We start from the raw sequence: 18332 nt of genomic DNA, 5'->3' as shown, positions 1-18332 counted from the left end.
TACCCTCAAGTGATTGATACCAAGGGTATCAGTAACTTCAGGGATGGGGAACATGTGGCCCATTACGAGTTGGACCCTCATAGTTCACAAATAAATGAGGTATTCTTTTCTGGGTTGGGGGGACTGTAATTTGGAATTCGATTCCTCCAGTAAGTCCTTCCGGGCTGCGAATTCGTCTGGAGATTTTGACATCTTTTAACATCTGAAATCTCCAGGGGAAAGTTAAGTGATCTGAGGTGTACCCATAGATCTCAGAATTCCAATGGGCCCGGTGACTGATGTTAAGAGGAATTAAGAGACCTATCGTAATGAGGGCCTTTCTCATCAGTTTGGCTGAGGTCCTACTGTCCTGACCCTTCCTATTCACAGAGGCATATTAACTACTATTTATTTCACTCTTTCTGATATTTAGTGAGTTTGAAGGGCAGCCTAGTGGGGTACTTGCTGCAGAGATCCACCTGGGCTGATTTAGTCATATGTCCTACTGCCTTTGATAAAGTGAAGTGCTCTGCTGGAGTATGTTATAGCAATTATTAAAAGTGCCTAGTAGTCATTCAGTGTTTGGGATAATGCTTATGAATGATCCATACAATATAGGGGAAGATTATGACTTTGCTCTTGTTTATGCCAAGTCTGTTTTACCTTCAGGTAAAGTGAACATTACTGTCATCATTGAAGCAGTGGGCCTCTGTGGGCCCCGGAATATAACTCTGCCACATAAAGGGCACAACGAAACCCAGACCAAATCTGTGCATGTCCAGGTGAGTGGGGCGCTTACAGTGTTGTGTGAAACTGGGTTGGAGGGCAAGGAATACACAATGGGAGCCTGATGAGTGAGGCCGGATCAGCCATAAAATGTCCTCAGGGATATTCTGATGCTGGTATGTAGAGAGGGACCAGACATGGAAGTTGAGAAGGGATGTGATGAAGGTGACATGAGTGTATGATATGTCATGTGGAGGACTGTGTGAAATAAGGACAGACGGGGTGTTTGTAATAAGGCCACAGTGAAAAGGATACTTTGTTTATTCACACATCGTAGTTTGTGAATAAATGCATCTGCCTGCAGGTGAATATGCTCATATGCATGTGAATCAATTAGAGTATGTACCTGTGCTGTGTGAGCTTGTATGTCTGTATTTAAAAAAGTGTCTCCCATAATGGGTTCAAGTCAAAAATATTACAGAATTGTCTCACTCACTGTCTGTGTGCTCCAAGGTGTAAAAAACATACCCACCGGGTGAGACTGAGCACCACGCTGTGGGATGTAATCTCACTCACAGAGTGAACTAGATTACAACAGACCAATATTGATCAGAGATCTATTTTTTTTTGGTTGTTTTACATGTGTCCTCCATGACATGAGGACATTGTATGTGATACAAAAATTGTTTGTGTTGTTGCATGTTTCATTGATTATTATCCTTTTCCTGGTTCTATGAACACAGAATTGTGTAGCTCCAAAGAAGGGACAACCCGTGTTCAACACTTAAAAGTGCTACTATGGGGCCGATTCCGATCCGGGTCGGAAAGCACTCCGACCGAGTAGGATCTGGAGTGTTTTCCGACCGAGCCGGACCCCTACATTCCGAACGAGCGAGTGCGATGCGCACGTATGCTGTCGGACTCGGTTCGGTCGGACTCCCATAGAAGTCAATGGGAGCCGGTCGTACGACGCGTACATGGGCTCCCATTGACTGAATGGGTACGTCTCAAACCAGTGCGCCCCCTACAGTGGGTATGCGTCGGTGCCACCCGCACCGTACATGCTTGTGTCTGAGTCGTAGGGCTGCGGGTGTCAGGGAGTCCGACACGGACCCCCAAAGTCCGACTCCGGAAGCTTTTGCGAGCCGGACATTCCGGCTCGCACAGGCTGTCCGACGCGTGCATTGTACTGGCTCGGTTGTAAATCGCATCCATTGCACGCCACGGTTAGCTTCCGACCGGGACGTACAGAGCGGTTCGGACCCGGAAACGACTCGGTTGGTGATTTTCATGTCGCTCGCATCGTACTTGCTTGCTCGTACAGCTGTACGAGTCGGCCGGAAAACACGCGTACGGCTCGTTGTTTTTCCGGCCGAACCCGATTCGGTGCCCTTCCGACCGAGATCGGAATCGGCCCCTATATGTCCACATTTTTAATTTTACTTTGAACATGTTTGAAGATGGATTTTCACCTGTTTTTATCTTCTGACAGTGCAAAATGTACAATGAGCTTTGTAGTTGTTTGAGAGGCAGGTAAACCATGGGGCCTATTCACAATGGTTAATTTACATGTGAGTAAATCTACATGTGTAAATGTACTTTTAAAGTTGGTAGTGATGTGTACATTTATTTTTATAGTTCGAAGTAAATTTACAATGTTTGATTATTTACTACAAAGTGTATACTTGCATATATACACCTGCTGAATGCAGGTGGTGGAGCCTAATTTGTGAGTTTACATGTACTACCGGTAACTATTCACATGTGGGGGGGGGGGGGTATTTCGCCAAAATATTGGAAAAAATATAGTAATACGAAAAAATGGTTTCAAGAAGATTGAGATATCAAAAATATCGTCAACCGGAATATCAAAGGTAAAAATATTGTTTTTAGTGTTGTTTTTAATACTGTAATAAATATCAATGTAGAAAAGTATATTGTATGTTATATTGTTTGTTAGTGTTAATTAGTATATAATTTATTGTTGTTTGTTTGAATGTATATGTTTATTATTTGTGTTTATTTGTGTTTTAGTCATATAATATTTTAGGTATGAAATTCTTGAAATTTGTACTTCTTAGTAGTATTAATGTATATAAATAATTTGCTTTTTGAATAGCTGGAAATTGAGTCTTTAGGGGATAGGGGAGGAGAGATTTAAAAAGTATATATCTTTTAAATTAAATTATTAGTTAATCATTTTAAAGATATGCATGTTAATAATTTAGAATTGTAGCGTTTATTTTGTCTTATTAATATATTAATACATTATAACTTCATATTAGTAATTATATATATATTGATGGTATGAAATAGATAAATTAAAACATTTATATAGCTTGAAATTTTAACATGTTTAGCAAACCCTTTAATAAAGTTAAATATTTCAAAAAACATTTTGTAGCATTTATACATATTTTGTAACCAATGTTATACAATTGTAGAAATATTTTATTAGTGGTTTTAAATTGAAATTTTATTTATAAAATATTTGATTTTTTTTAACCCCTTGTGTGCCCATGACAAGCTGGACTCGTCATGGGCCGCGGTTGCGCTGTGCCCATGACGAGTCCAGCTCGTCATAAACCCCGCCCGCTAATGTAACGGCCGGCACAGGGTGGGGAAAGGGCGTGGCACACAAGGGGTTAAATGTATTAAATGTATTTACATATTTTTTGCTTATGATTGTTTATTCATATTATGTTTCTATTTGTTATTTTATGGTTTAAACTTTATGAATGGTTGTAAATATTTTGTATACTATAGTAACAATGAATAGTAATTAATTCTGTTAAATATATATATATTTTTTGCATGTATATATAGGTGAGTAGTTTTGGTTAGTGTGTTTTCAGATAAGATTTTATTTAATTTTATAGTCAAAAATGTGTGTGAGTTTGGAGAACTAATTGTGTATTTATAATGTCTAATTTGTATTAACTTGTGAAGAATATTATATTTTGAATTGGATATTGTAAATTCACCTCTTTAGTGTCCAACACCTTCTTAACATAGCCTTATATTGGAGTGGGAATAGTAAATGTCACCCCCTTAGTGCCCAGCATTTCCCCCAACATGGTTAAGATTGAAGAGGGAATGGCAACTCTCACTTCTTTAGGGCTTGATTACGAGTCTGGTGGTCCACAGACCGCCAGGCTCCCAACTGCCTTATTACAATTAGGGCGGTCGGACCACCATTGCCCCACTGCAGCCGCCAGGGAACCGCAGTTCCCTGGCAGTGGTGTAGAGGCAGTAGTATGATTGGCAAGACTGGCGTGCTCCTGCAAAGCATATTACAAGTTTCTTCTCTGCCATGGTTTTCATGACGGTTGGAAACAAAGGGGACCCTACAGGGCCCCCTGGTGCCTCATGCCATGTGGCTGCACATATGGGGCACAATATGTGCCTCCCTGTGTCCATGCACACCAGTTCCTGCATGGCATGGACTTTACAGCCGTGCAAGAACTGTTTTTGGTGTTCCCACTGCAGTGCCTGTTTTCTGAGGCAACACCGTAGAAGCGTAAAAAAAAAGCCCGCCAGACATGAGAAACACTCGTAATCTGGCGGGCGGCCGCCTGTAATCAGGCCCTCAGAGTCCAACACCCTCAAATTGTTTTATATTGGAGTGGAAATTGTAATGTCACTCCTTCCCAAATTGGTTTAGATTGAAGTGGGAATGGTAAATGCCACCCATTTAGTGTCCAACACCTTCTCCAAATTAATTTAGATTGGAGTGGAATAGTATATATCAACCCTTTAGTGTCCAGCACATTGCCCAAATTGATTTAGACCACAGTGGTAATAAAAATTGTCACCTCAGTGTCCCACACCTTCCCCAAATGTGTGCAGACTGGAGCAAAATAGTAGCTGTCACCCCTTTAGTGCCCAACACCTTCCCCATATTTGTTTAGATGGGAGTGGAAACAGTAAATATCAACCCTTTAGTGGTAAATACCTTGCCCAAGTTGGTTTAAATTGGAGTGGGAATAGTAAATGTCCCCCCTTAGTGTCCAACACCATCCCCAAATTGGTTTAGATTGGAGTGGGAATAGTAAATGTCAACTCGTTAATATCCAACGCCTTTTCCAACTCGGTTTCGATATGAGTGGGAATAGCAAATATCACCCCATTAGTGTCCAACACCTTCCTCCAATATAGTTAGATTGGACTGTGAATAATAAATATCACCCCTTTACCACCCAATACCTTCCCCCATTTGGTTTACATTGGAGTAGGATTAGTAAATGATACACCGTTGGTGTCCAACACCTTCTCCCAATATGGTTACACTAGAGTAGGAATAGTAAATGTTGCCCCTTTAGTATCTAACAGTTTTTTAATGATATATTTTGGAGTGTGATTTTTTAATGTTAGATTTTTATTCTCAAGTATTACATTTTACTTTTATTTGTATGTAGTAGAAATACTTTGGGACTGATTACGATGTCGGGGTCTTGGGATCGACCGACCTCCGGACGGCGGTCTTGACACTGCCATGATGCAGTTGCATACTCCCATTTCCGTAAACCGGCCGAAGCACAAGCTCCCATGGAGAAATGGGAGATTCTGTTAATCCCTGCACCTTGACGTGCCTAGCAAGCAGTGCATGGATTAATAGGGGGGCACCATAGGTGCCCCCTCGGCCTCCAACCGGAGGCTGTGGAAGGGCCCTTAAAGTCGCTTTCTGAAAGGCTTTCCATGTCGGAAAGCCAGACACGGAAAGAAACCAGCAACGTAATCCTGGGGGCGGAAACGCCATACTCAGGGATTACATTGGGGAGAGTAGTCTACAAGTTATTTATATTGTTATGTTTTCTTTGCACATTTCTATGCATTAGTGTTACTATTTTTCACTAGTTTGTAGTTTTGGCTTTTCGTACACTATTTTAGTAATGTATCGCTATTTTACTTTGATTTCCTTTCTTGGGGGTTTCCTGGTGCGTGTCTGTTTTTTTAAACAGTTTTGGGGATTTTTTATGGCTCCTTGATACTTTGGATTGCTTTGTGGGATTTCTATCACATTTGTTTTATTTTTGCTTGTATGAGGTTTTTGGACAATTTCAATTTTTTATTACATGGATACAGAGAAAGATCTGGAACTACAACTAGTAAGTGCTGATTCCGAGTTTGGAGATCCGACCGCCATACCCGTCGCAAGGGCGGTCCGATGAAGATCGATGCGACAGCGGTCTCCCGACCACCGCATTATGATGTTTCCGATGGGCCAAAGGCGGTCTATCTGATGCATGACATGTGAAAAAATACCTACTACATATTGCTGGAGTCTGGACCATATGTGTGCCCATCGAGTTTATAAGTATATGGTACTAAATGGGCTTACCAGGTATTCGGTGCCAAAATGGTAATTTTCCTTTGGGTCAAGATGGTGTTGTGAAGGGGGCCCTGGAGGAAGGGATCCACGTCAGAGACTGAAGGGAAGAAAAGGAAATGGGTGCGTATGCCCCCCAAATTCATCGTTTCTGATGACTCAAAGCTGGTGGTCCCACCGTCATGGTGGGATCTTCGGAATGCCAACTCGTAATTCAGATGGCGGTGAAAATTCGTTGTACCACCCTATGGCAGCTGCTTTCCTTAGACCGACGCTGCAGCGGTCTTCGAATGGCTGTTGATGTCGGTGGTGTTCCAGCGGTCTTTCGAACAGCAATCTGATAATTTTGTATTACGGCGAACAGACCGCTTAGTCGGCAGCAGTGAATGCAATTCCGACGAGACCGCAGCAGGGGGACGGACAAACATAATGGTGCCCTAATTGTTATTTATTTATCCTCTTTTGGTTGGGAAAAGTGATATTGTTTTTGTAAACATTATGTGATTGCTGTGTGGAAATTATTTGGTTTATGTGTTGTAATTATTTTAATGCGATGAATTGAGTTTGTTTTTTACCTTTCTTGGTTGGTGACGGGTACATGTGAAAAAAATTATATATAATTTTATTAGATCCGTCTTCATAAACATTGACATTTTAAGTAATTTTTTGACTGATGTAATAAAGTAATATATTTATTATTTTATATAACAAATTACATAAAAATGATTTGGTATGTTGGTTTAGAAGTTGTCATACTTTTTGAGAACTTTGGTAGGTTACTATTTATTTTATGATATGCTTTTGGCTATGATTTTTAAGTAATCTACTTTGTTATTTGTGAAGAGTTTGACAACAAATTGTAGCGTCTTGTACATTCTTTTGGTTTGTTTGCTGATTTTAAGCCCAATTTGGCTCACAGACTGCTCTATTTTGATTCTTGGTATCTCTACTCTTTTTGTAATGCGTCTATAAATTTGTAGAGTGTAGGTTGGTTTCTGCCTAGTGCGGATTGAAAGGCATTGTGCCATCCATCCACTGCACCGTTTCTTTTGTCTTCCTGTGCCAAGGTTCTGCCATATGCATTTCATCATGGTATTTGGAATTTGGGTTGGTGTCTGTGTCAGGGGTGATACAGTCTGCCAAAAGTAGTGTCTTCGAAATAGTCCATAAGAGGACTATGTTTGTCTTCATTTTGTTGGTAAAAAGGTAAAAAGGGCTTTTATTAGTAAATTGTAGTGGTTGGCTACCTCAGGGACATAGCCTAGTGCTACAACATTTTAATTGCAAAAGCAAATTGGCTGTTTGTAGAATATTCTATACTTGGTGCCTCCATATACTTTGATTGAAATGATAGTAATAGGCTTGTAAAGGTGTGTGGGTGTACATTTTTTGAATGGTTTGAATGAAGGCTTGCTCAAAGTCTATGATTATTTTTGATGGGTATTAGTTTTATGTTTTACATGGTTTAAGAGATCATAGTAAGTGCTGCTTTGCTTATTTGGTAGCAGGAAATATATAAAAGGGATATTTGTGTTTTGAAAATCACCATGTATGGTATATTGGGACACAAGTTGAAGGTCCCATCCATCATTCATGTTTGGTATTGGCTACGCTTTACTAAGTTATCTGCTGTAGCGAATATTAGGCTTTCTCATTATTTAGGGTGTTTTTGAAAAGGAAAGGTTCCTCATTTTTTGTAACTGTTAAACACTCAAGTATGTGTATATCTTGGCATCTTCTAAGGGCAAGTGGTGTGTCGTTGGTGGCTTTTTCAGTTCATGCAATTCAACGTTTTAATGTAGGGATAGTTGGTAGTTGGCCTATTATGGGTTCTGGGACTTTAGGTAGTATATCTTTAAGGATTTTGATTGTAGGTTCCTTGAAGCCTTTCTTATATCCTGCAATACTTCCTATACTTTTGTTTCTGTCATATTTGGGGGTGATGCAACATCATCATTTGTAGCTGCTCTCCCGTAGCATGCATTAGAACAATAGTTAGTACATTTCTAGTTTATATTTTCTGATGATGCACTTTCTTGGCTGTAGGTATAGCTCAAGTGATTTAGTAACTGCTTTCCTATGTATGAAGTGATATTTTGCAGCTTCTGTCATTGTATCTGAAAGTAGTGTAATAGTATAAATATAGATAATATTATAAAGTTTTTTTTTTTAACACACTTTATTAGTGACTGCTGTACGTCATGTGCTTACAACATATAACCATGCAAATACAGCCTTTTTGGTTTTTTCCCCTCAGGTGTCATTCATCTCCCCAGACGTTTGTATCAATCCAATGTCTCCCGATAATATTATAAAGTTAATATGTTTGTTATTTACATGGAACAATATTAAACTGTTCTATTTTGTATACCTATGTGTATGTTTTGTTTGGATGTTTCATGCGGTTTGGATGCTTTTCCGCTGAGGGTGTTCTAATGGGGAGAAGGTGCTGTCTTTTCTGTTGGTTGGTTGAAAAATTAAACATGCATTTCATTTGAAAGGTTTGTTTGTAGTTTATAGAGTTTGTGGCAGTGTTGGCAGTGCACTGGTAGACTTTTGTTCAGCAAACCGCCAAACTCGTAATGCAGCGGGTGGACTGCCTAGTCATCGGTAGTGAATCAGACGGCGATGGTCAGACCACCGAGCTCGTAATCGGGCCCTATGTTACTGTGAAAATAACGTCAGACAGTAGATAAATTGGGAAAGATGCTTGAGTGCACTTGCTATGTAAGGCAATTTATTTTTATTATACACAGCACTTTTAATACTTTCCCATTATAGGAATATGGACCATATGTGCCCAGTCCAGTCATTGGGTAAATAGTTCAAATATTACTTATCTGGATTTCAGTGTCAACAAAGTCATTTTCTTTGGGGTCAAGATGCTACTGTGAAGGAGAGCCATGAAGGAAGGTATCCATGTCGATGACTGAAGGCGAGAAAATGGAAATGGGTGAGTATGCACCCCGAATGCTTCGATTCTGCAGACTCGAAGCAGGCAGTCCCACCGCCACAGTCTGCTCATGGGAAAGCCAACTCATAATTCGGAGTGAACGTCTCTATACCACCCTATGACATCTGATTTGCCCCAACTGCCATTGAGGCGGTCGGCGAATGGCTGGCGGTGTCGGAAGCGGGCTGGCCGTCTTTCGTTCAGCAAACCGCAAAACTAGTATTACGGCGGATGGACTGCCTGGTTGTGGGTGGTGAATCCGATGCCACGGCAGTGGTTAGACCGCTAAACTCCTTATTGGGCCCAAAGTTACTGTGAATATAATGTCTGACAGTAGATCAATTGAGAAAGAGGCTTGTGTGCACTAGCTATGTAATCCAATTTATTTTTTATTATACACAGCACTTTTAATACATATACCCAACTGTATTCATAATAGATAGAATGGTGACAGTGTGTATGTGTGTGTATATATATATATATATCCAATACACTCCTTCACGGGCAAAGAGCAGAGGCCACACAGGGGAAATTCGAAGAAGCTCTTTATTGCATGTAGTGGCGAATGCATTTCGGCGTATGTTTGCCTTCCTCAGCGCCCAAGAAATCAAAAGGCTTCCCTTCGCATTCTGTAAGTCCTGCCTTCCTTTTGTTTGTTCAAGTGTGCTCCGCCCCCACGAGTAACAGCTCACCTGTTTCCAGTCCTCGGATCTCTTGTGGACTGCACAACCCAGAATGCAGTGTAGTGCTTCCAGGTAGGTGATGGATGGGGGTAATTCTGCCAAGTGGTTGCGCAGAATGCAAGACATTGTGCGAAGTTAAAACCATTTTTTCCTGTTTGTGTTAATGTGCAAACAAAGCGCCTCCTCGAGTCCCCAAACGCTCCAGCTTCAGTGTTCAGGAATCCATTTGGCGGGGACAGACTGGCAATGCGAGCCGCCCTGTGTGAGGTGGAATACCTCACAACCGCCCTTTTCTCCTCCCAAGCATAGAAGCGAGTCCAGACCATCCGATTCCTCGGAAAACCCAAAACTGTCAAAAACAGAGCCAGTAAAGTCCGGGCCTCTTGTGGAGCGGGACCCTCTGTATCACGTCTCTGGCTGACATGAAATTTAAATCCAATACACTCCTTCACGGGCAAAGAGCAGAGGCCACACAGGGGAAATTCGAAGAAGCTCTTTATTGCATGTAGTGGCGAATGCATTTCGGCGTATGTTTGCCTTCCTCAGCGCCCAAGAAATCAAAAGGCTTCCCTTCGCATTCTGTAAGTCCTGCCTTCCTTTTGTTTGTTCAAGTGTGCTCCGCCCCCACGAGTAACAGCTCACCTGTTTCCAGTCCTCGGATCTCTTGTGGACTGCACAACCCAGAATGCAGTGTAGTGCTTCCAGGTAGGTGATGGATGGGGGTAATTCTGCCAAGTGGTTGCGCAGAATGCAAGACATTGTGCGAAGTTAAAACCATTTTTTCCTGTTTGTGTTAATGTGCAAACAAAGCGCCTCCTCGAGTCCCCAAACGCTCCAGCTTCAGTGTTCAGGAATCCATTTGGCGGGACAGACTGGCAATGCGAGCCGCCCTGTGTGAGGTGGAATACCTCACAACCGCCCTTTTCTCCTCCCAAGCATAGAAGCGAGTCCAGACCATCCGATTCCTCGGAAAACCCAAAACTGTCAAAAACAGAGCCAGTAAAGTCCGGGCCTCTTGTGGAGCGGGACCCTCTGTATCACGTCTCTGGCTGACATGAAATTTAAATCCAATACACTCCTTCACGGGCAAAGAGCAGAGGCCACACAGGGGAAATTCGAAGAAGCTCTTTATTGCATGTAGTGGCGAATGCATTTCGGCGTATGTTTGCCTTCCTCAGCGCCCAAGAAATCAAAAGGCTTCCCTTCGCATTCTGTAAGTCCTGCCTTCCTTTTGTTTGTTCAAGTGTGCTCCGCCCCCACGAGTAACAGCTCACCTGTTTCCAGTCCTCGGATCTCTTGTGGACTGCACAACCCAGAATGCAGTGTAGTGCTTCCAGGTAGGTGATGGATGGGGGTAATTCTGCCAAGTGGTTGCGCAGAATGCAAGACATTGTGCGAAGTTAAAACCATTTTTTCCTGTTTGTGTTAATGTGCAAACAAAGCGCCTCCTCGAGTCCCCAAACGCTCCAGCTTCAGTGTTCAGGAATCCATTTGGCGGGGACAGACTGGCAATGCGAGCCGCCCTGTGTGAGGTGGAATACCTCACAACCGCCCTTTTCTCCTCCCAAGCATAGAAGCGAGTCCAGACCATCCGATTCCTCGGAAAACCCAAAACTGTCAAAAACAGAGCCAGTAAAGTCCGGGCCTCTTGTGGAGCGGGACCCTCTGTATCACGTCTCTGGCTGACATGAAATTTAAATCCAATACACTCCTTCACGGGCAAAGAGCAGAGGCCACACAGGGGAAATTCGAAGAAGCTCTTTATTGCATGTAGTGGCGAATGCATTTCGGCGTATGTTTGCCTTCCTCAGCGCCCAAGAAATCACAAGGCTTCCCTTCGCATTCTGTAAGTCCTGCCTTCCTTTTGTTTGTTCAAGTGTGCTCCGCCCCCACGAGTAACAGCTCACCTGTTTCCAGTCCTCGGATCTCTTGTGGACTGCACAACCCAGAATGCAGTGTAGTGCTTCCAGGTAGGTGATGGATGGGGGTAATTCTGCCAAGTGGTTGCGCAGAATGCAAGACATTGTGCGAAGTTAAAACCATTTTTTCCTGTTTGTGTTAATGTGCAAACAAAGCGCCTCCTCGAGTCCCCAAACGCTCCAGCTTCAGTGTTCAGGAATCCATTTGGCGGGGACAGACTGGCAATGCGAGCCGCCCTGTGTGAGGTGGAATACCTCACAACCGCCCTTTTCTCCTCCCAAGCATAGAAGCGAGTCCAGACCATCCGATTCCTCGGAAAACCCAAAACTGTCAAAAACAGAGCCAGTAAAGTCCGGGCCTCTTGTGGAGCGGGACCCTCTGTATCACGTCTCTGGCTGACATGAAATTTAAATCCAATACACTCCTTCACGGGCAAAGAGCAGAGGCCACACAGGGGAAATTCGAAGAAGCTCTTTATTGCATGTAGTGGCGAATGCATTTCGGCGTATGTTTGCCTTCCTCAGCGCCCAAGAAATCAAAAGGCTTCCCTTCGCATTCTGTAAGTCCTGCCTTCCTTTTGTTTGTTCAAGTGTGCTCCGCCCCCACGAGTAACAGCTCACCTGTTTCCAGTCCTCGGATCTCTTGTGGACTGCACAACCCAGAATGCAGTGTAGTGCTTCCAGGTAGGTGATGGATGGGGGTAATTCTGCCAAGTGGTTGCGCAGAATGCAAGACATTGTGCGAAGTTAAAACCATTTTTTCCTGTTTGTGTTAATGTGCAAACAAAGCGCCTCCTCGAGTCCCCAAACGCTCCAGCTTCAGTGTTCAGGAATCCATTTGGCGGGGACAGACTGGCAATGCGAGCCGCCCTGTGTGAGGTGGAATACCTCACAACCGCCCTTTTCTCCTCCCAAGCATAGAAGCGAGTCCAGACCATCCGATTCCTCGGAAAACCCAAAACTGTCAAAAACAGAGCCAGTAAAGTCCGGGCCTCTTGTGGAGCGGGACCCTCTGTATCACGTCTCTGGCTGACATGAAATTTAAATCCAATACACTCCTTCACGGGCAAAGAGCAGAGGCCACACAGGGGAAATTCGAAGAAGCTCTTTATTGCATGTAGTGGCGAATGCATTTCGGCGTATGTTTGCCTTCCTCAGCGCCCAAGAAATCAAAAGGCTTCCCTTCGCATTCTGTAAGTCCTGCCTTCCTTTTGTTTGTTCAAGTGTGCTCCGCCCCCACGAGTAACAGCTCACCTGTTTCCAGTCCTCGGATCTCTTGTGGACTGCACAACCCAGAATGCAGTGTAGTGCTTATATATTATATATATATATATATATTTGGACAAAATATTGAAAAAAAACAATTGAGATGCAAAGATATCGATTTTTAAATGTCGTGATGCACACATATTGTGTGCAAGAATATCTTTGACATGAAAATCGATTTTAAGGTAAGTAATATCGATGTAAAAAATATCTATGTTGTTAATATCATTAAAAATATCTGTTGTTATTATCCATGATAAAAATATTTATGTTAATATTGTTTCCAAAAATATTTTTGTTAATATAATTTTTTAATTATTTTCATGTTTTCAGTATACATTTTAATTGTACATGTCATAAATTGTTTGTATAATTATTGTTAATGTTTTTAATATAGTTTGTACATTTGTATTTATTTTTACATTATGGTGCCGATTCCGATCCGTTAAAAAAAATTACCGTACGACTCGTATCCGTATTTTTTTACGTACGATTCGTACAAGTCCCGTACAACCGGTGAAGTACGATTCGTACGTGAAAAATACATACGAATCGCTTCGGGAAAAGTCTACAAGACGTCCCCGGACAGTTTTACATACAAATCGTAAAACTGAAGTCCGAGCGCGCAAGTACTATCCGTACCGCCCTTCCGAAAACACAAGCGCATGGAAAAGGCCCCGTACGGAGCGAACGCCGTACCACTCGTATCCGGGTAAACTTGTGCCCGGCATACGAGTCGTACACCCCACCCCCCCTCCCCCCCATATGTCAGCACCGTACCCCCCCATGTCCGCACTCTATCCCAGCCCCGTACGTGTGCGCGCCATACCCCACCACCGTAGCCCAGCCCCGTATGCGTACGCAACGTACCCCACCATCGTACCCCAGCCCCGTACATGTACGCACCGTACCCCACCACCGTACCCCAGCCCCTTACTTGTACGCACCGTACCCCACCACCGTACCCCAGCCCCATACTTGGATGCACCGTACCCCAGCCCTGTACATGTACGCACCATACACCAACACCATACCCCAGCACCGTACCCAAGCCCCTTACTTGTACGCGCCATACCCCACCATTGTAGCCCAGCCCCGTATGCGTACGCAACGTACCCCAACATCGTACCCCAGCCCCGTACATGTACGCACCGTACCCCAGCCCCTTACTTGTACGCACCGTACCCCACCACCGTACCCCAGCCCCATACTTGGATGCACCGTACCCCAGCCCCGTACATGTACGCACCATACACCAACACCATACCCCAGCCCCGTACATGTACGCACCATACCTCAACACCGTACCCCAGCCCCGTACATGTACACACTGTACCCAACCACCGTACCCCAGCCCCGTACTTGTACGCACCGTACCCCACAACCGTACCCCAGCCCCGTACTTGGACGCACCGTACCCCAGCACCGTACTTGTACGCACCGTACCCCAAGACCGTACCCCAGCCCCGTACTTGGACGCACCATACCCCAGCATCGCGTATGTACGAACCGTACAACAACATTGCATATGTGAGCACTGTACAACAACATCGCGTATGTACGCACCTTACATACGCTAAAACGACTCGTACAGAACCAGGACACTGTAAAACAGCACAAGGAGGGTCAATTCGACTCGCACAACACCACAAAACACGTCTACAGTAGAAAAAACATCTAAAAGACTGACCTGGCACATCCAAACAGGCAAACAGAGGCCCAAACTCAAAACCACCTCTTATAACACACCCACCAAAATTTCAAACCCAGCCACACCCACAAATGGACCAATAAAAAGGGCCCACACTCACAAACCATGAGCCTTTGCAACAGACCCACTGCTGACAGACACCACACACAAACAACTGCACCCATACACCTTAACTTACACACCTTCACACAACCTCCTTCACACATACCCCCTCTACACATTCACACACACACCTACACATTCACACCCACGCACCCACAACCATCCACACCCACACCCCACACCATGCCCACAGACAAGAATCCAAAGTTCACAAGGGAGGAGCTGGACATCCTTGTCAACAAAGTCATCAGAGTCGAGCCACAGCTCTTTGGAACATTGGTCAGACAGACCAGCATAGCCGAAAAATCACGCCTGTGGCAGAGGATCGTCGATCGGGTGAATGCTGTTGCGCCCATCAGAAGGACCAGGAATGAATGCCAAGCCAGGTGGTACGATCTGCGGAGGGCAGTCAAGTGCAAAATGAACGAGGACTATGCCCAGAGCAACATCACTGGAGGTGGGCTGCCCCACAGACCGGTACGTTACCATCCCTGGGAGGAGAAGGTGATGGCCCTGCTTCCGCCGGTGGAAGTACACGGAGTCGAAGGAGTTGGCGAGCCTGGTGAGTACACAAACAACTTACGTAACATGGGGGTAATGGCATCCACACCCCAACTACAACAAATGCACTCACCTACCCCCAAGCCCTCCCCGGACACAACCACACTCAACAACAACGCTCATGCCACTAACATGTGTATGCCCCATTCACAAAGCAAGGCCATGCCATGTCCCAGGCTGCACAAACCACAAACCCAAGACTGGATGTCCGGGATGCTGGGAGGGTGGGGATCACAAAACATATTGTACATCTCAGAAACAGACACCATTGCCCTCAGCCCATATGGCCCAGGTACATACCCATGCACTATGCTCAATGCACAGGGACTGGCAAAGTACTGACAAGGTAGCTGACACTTGGCCCTGCTGTAGGCAGCACAAGGCCCTCCTGTGACCACTGCAGACTCAAACACAAACACAACAAGCTCAGATATCTAGGACAGGAACTCACACTCACTGACATGGCAGCATGCTCCATGGGGGGACAGATACATCACCTGGGAGACCCACTGCCAAATCACACTACACCCACCAGCAGGCACCATCAATCAATTAACAATCGATCAGGGTACTTGTAAGGCGTGCTACTTACCTGTGAGGGTCTCAAGGCGCTGAGGGGAGGGGGGTGGGGGGGTTCCACTACTGCTCGAAGAGCCAGGTCTTGAGGAGTCTTCTGAAGGCAAGTAGGTCTTGGGTCAGCCATAGGTGGGTTGGGAGGGTGTTCCAGGTCTTGGCGGCGAGGTAGGAGAAGGATCTGCCGCAGGCGGTCGTACGTTGGATGCGTGGGACAGCTGCGAGGGCGAGGCTGCCGGAGCGGAGCCGGCGGGTGGGGGTGTAGAAGCTGAGTCTGATGTTCAGGTAGGCTTGTCCAGCATTGTGGAGTGCCTTGTGTGCGTGGGTGAGGAGCTTGAAGGTGATCCTCTTGTCGATGTGGAGCCAGTGAAGGTCACTCAGGAGGGGGGTGATGTGTCTTTGGCGGGGGGCGTTGACGATCAGTCGTGCGGAGGCATTTTGAAAGCGGTGTAGCCGCCGTTGGTGTTTGGATGGGAGTCCTGCGTAGAGTGCGTTGCCGTAGTCCAGTCTGCTGCTGACTAGGGCCTGTGTCACTGTTCTAATTGTTTTGGTCGGGATCCACCTGTAGATCCGGCGGAGCGTGCGTAGGGTGTTGTAGCAGGAGGAGGAGACGGCGTTGACCTGCTTGGACATGGAGAGGGAGGATGCGAGGATCAATCTTAGGTTGCGTGCGTGGTCGGTGGGTGTCGGTGCTGTCACCAGAGCGCTCGGCCACCAGGAGTCCTCCCAGGCTGAGGGTGTGGGTCCGAGGATGAGGACCTCCGTCTTGTCCGAGTTCAGTTTCAGATGGCCGCTCCTCATCCAGTCGGCGATGGCCCTCAGACCCTTGTGGATGTTTGTTTTGGCGGTGTGAGGGTCCTTGGTGAGGGGGAGGATGAGCTGGGTGTCGTCGGCGTAGGAGATGATATTGAGGTTGTGGTGGCGGGCCACTTGTGTGAGGGGGGCCATGTGGATGTTGAACAGCGTCGGGCTGAGGGATGATCACTCACCCCTTACACAAGCACACACCCCCGGGGCAGCCAATGGAGTTACCCACTCTCACAATGGACATGTGACACAACAAGATCAAGCTACAGCCAAAGAAGCATCCAAGCCCAAATTCGACATGTCAAACACCCTGGAGAACATTTCAATCAGTCCCCTGCAACATACCCATCCACAAGTGAACATTGATGTGAATGCTAGGCACATACAACTACCTGGAGGAACTGTGGCAACTAGAATACGTATGAAACATGGATGTCGCATTAAACAGGATTAACAATGTCTCTCTCTCACACACAGGGCAACGTCATGGATCTCCCCCCAACAATGGGGGGGAAGTACCACAGTCCCAGGCTCGGGAGGAACCTGATCCCACCGGCAGCGACCCCTCACAACACTCCACGGATGACCCCAACCCACCTGGCCCCTCTGGTGTCCAAGCCCCTGCAGCACCTGCTTCAGGTACATCTGTGCCAACCACCACCCCCATTACTGCCACATCCCAGGAGACACCCAGGAGCCCTGCCCACACTGAACAACTGAGCCAGTCTGAACTGGAGGACAAGGTTCGCCGGGCACCCAGGAGGAGGCAGACAACCCCGCAACTACCATCTCTCAGGGGTCCCGTAGACCCGATGTGCCCACAACGGCAGGCCAGGCTCGTGTGGGCAGGGGTGGTGGGAGTGGAGGCAGGCGGAGGCGAGAACCTGACCAGACAGCTGAAGGGACCGGTATGTCACACGTACGCAACTTAATGGAGGCATACCGGCGTGACACCGGGGCCATCAGTCAGGTAGTGGCGACCCTCACAGACATTAAGAATCAGCAGGCCGAGCAACACGCCAGTCAACAACAACACCAAGGACCGATGGAGGCAAGACTGGCTGAGCTCCATAACATGGCCAACCCTCCCTGTGCCACCAGGCGAAGACCTACACCAGCCACAGGGAGGGAGGAGGAGGAGGAGGAGGAGGATTCGTCTGACGGAGCGTCCCAACCATCGTCAAGGCCTGCATCTGAGGGTCCCCGGAGGAAGGTGGGTCGTCGACGGAAAAGACCATGAGAGGCAGCGGACCATCCAAATCTCCCAGGTCACCTGGCCTGGCACCTGGCCTTCATGCGCAACAGCAGCACCTCATTCACTGACATTCTCTGCCACATGGACTTGCTGGTCACAGTCTGACCAATGATGACCAACACTGTGGTCTGGACTCTGATGACTTCAAATGCCAAGGATCCCATCTCCCCCTGTGAACTTTGGATTCTATGCACCCGGTAGAGCACCTTATTTTTTTCTAACAAAACACGCACCCCACCGAGAATAAAACTATTTATTCATTATTATATGTTGCTGTCATTTTGCATTAGTCCACAACATACATGTGGGTAAATGTCAAACTATGCCTGAGTGTTGAACTAACTCCAGCCATACATACCCTGGGATCTGAGTCCAGTACAGGACACACATGGGTCACAATGTATCATCCGATACAGCCTGGGAGCCCAATACTCACCCGTGATGGCCTCAAGCTGCTGAGGAGGGGCT

General features: G+C 45.9%; 1 protein-coding gene across 4 annotated transcripts in view; it reads left to right on the top strand.

The window, feature by feature from the left end:
- LOC146812806 (alpha-2-macroglobulin-like protein 1) overlaps positions 1–18332 on the top strand; it is a 468691-nt gene that overhangs the window by 252083 nt on the left and 198276 nt on the right. For all 4 annotated transcript variants that reach the window (XM_085619916.1, XM_085619915.1, XM_085619914.1 and 1 more), the window contains exon 21: positions 649–761. In XM_085619916.1, coding sequence (XP_085476042.1) covers positions 649–761 — 113 coding nt within the window. The remainder of the gene's footprint in view (positions 1–648; positions 762–18332) is intronic.

The sequence above is a fragment of the Triturus cristatus genome, chromosome 7 (genome assembly GCF_964204655.1).
Source record: "Triturus cristatus chromosome 7, aTriCri1.1, whole genome shotgun sequence".
NCBI lineage: Eukaryota > Metazoa > Chordata > Amphibia > Caudata > Salamandridae > Triturus > Triturus cristatus.
The sequence above is the reverse complement of the archived record's forward strand: the minus strand, read 5'-3'. Positions and strand labels throughout refer to the sequence as shown.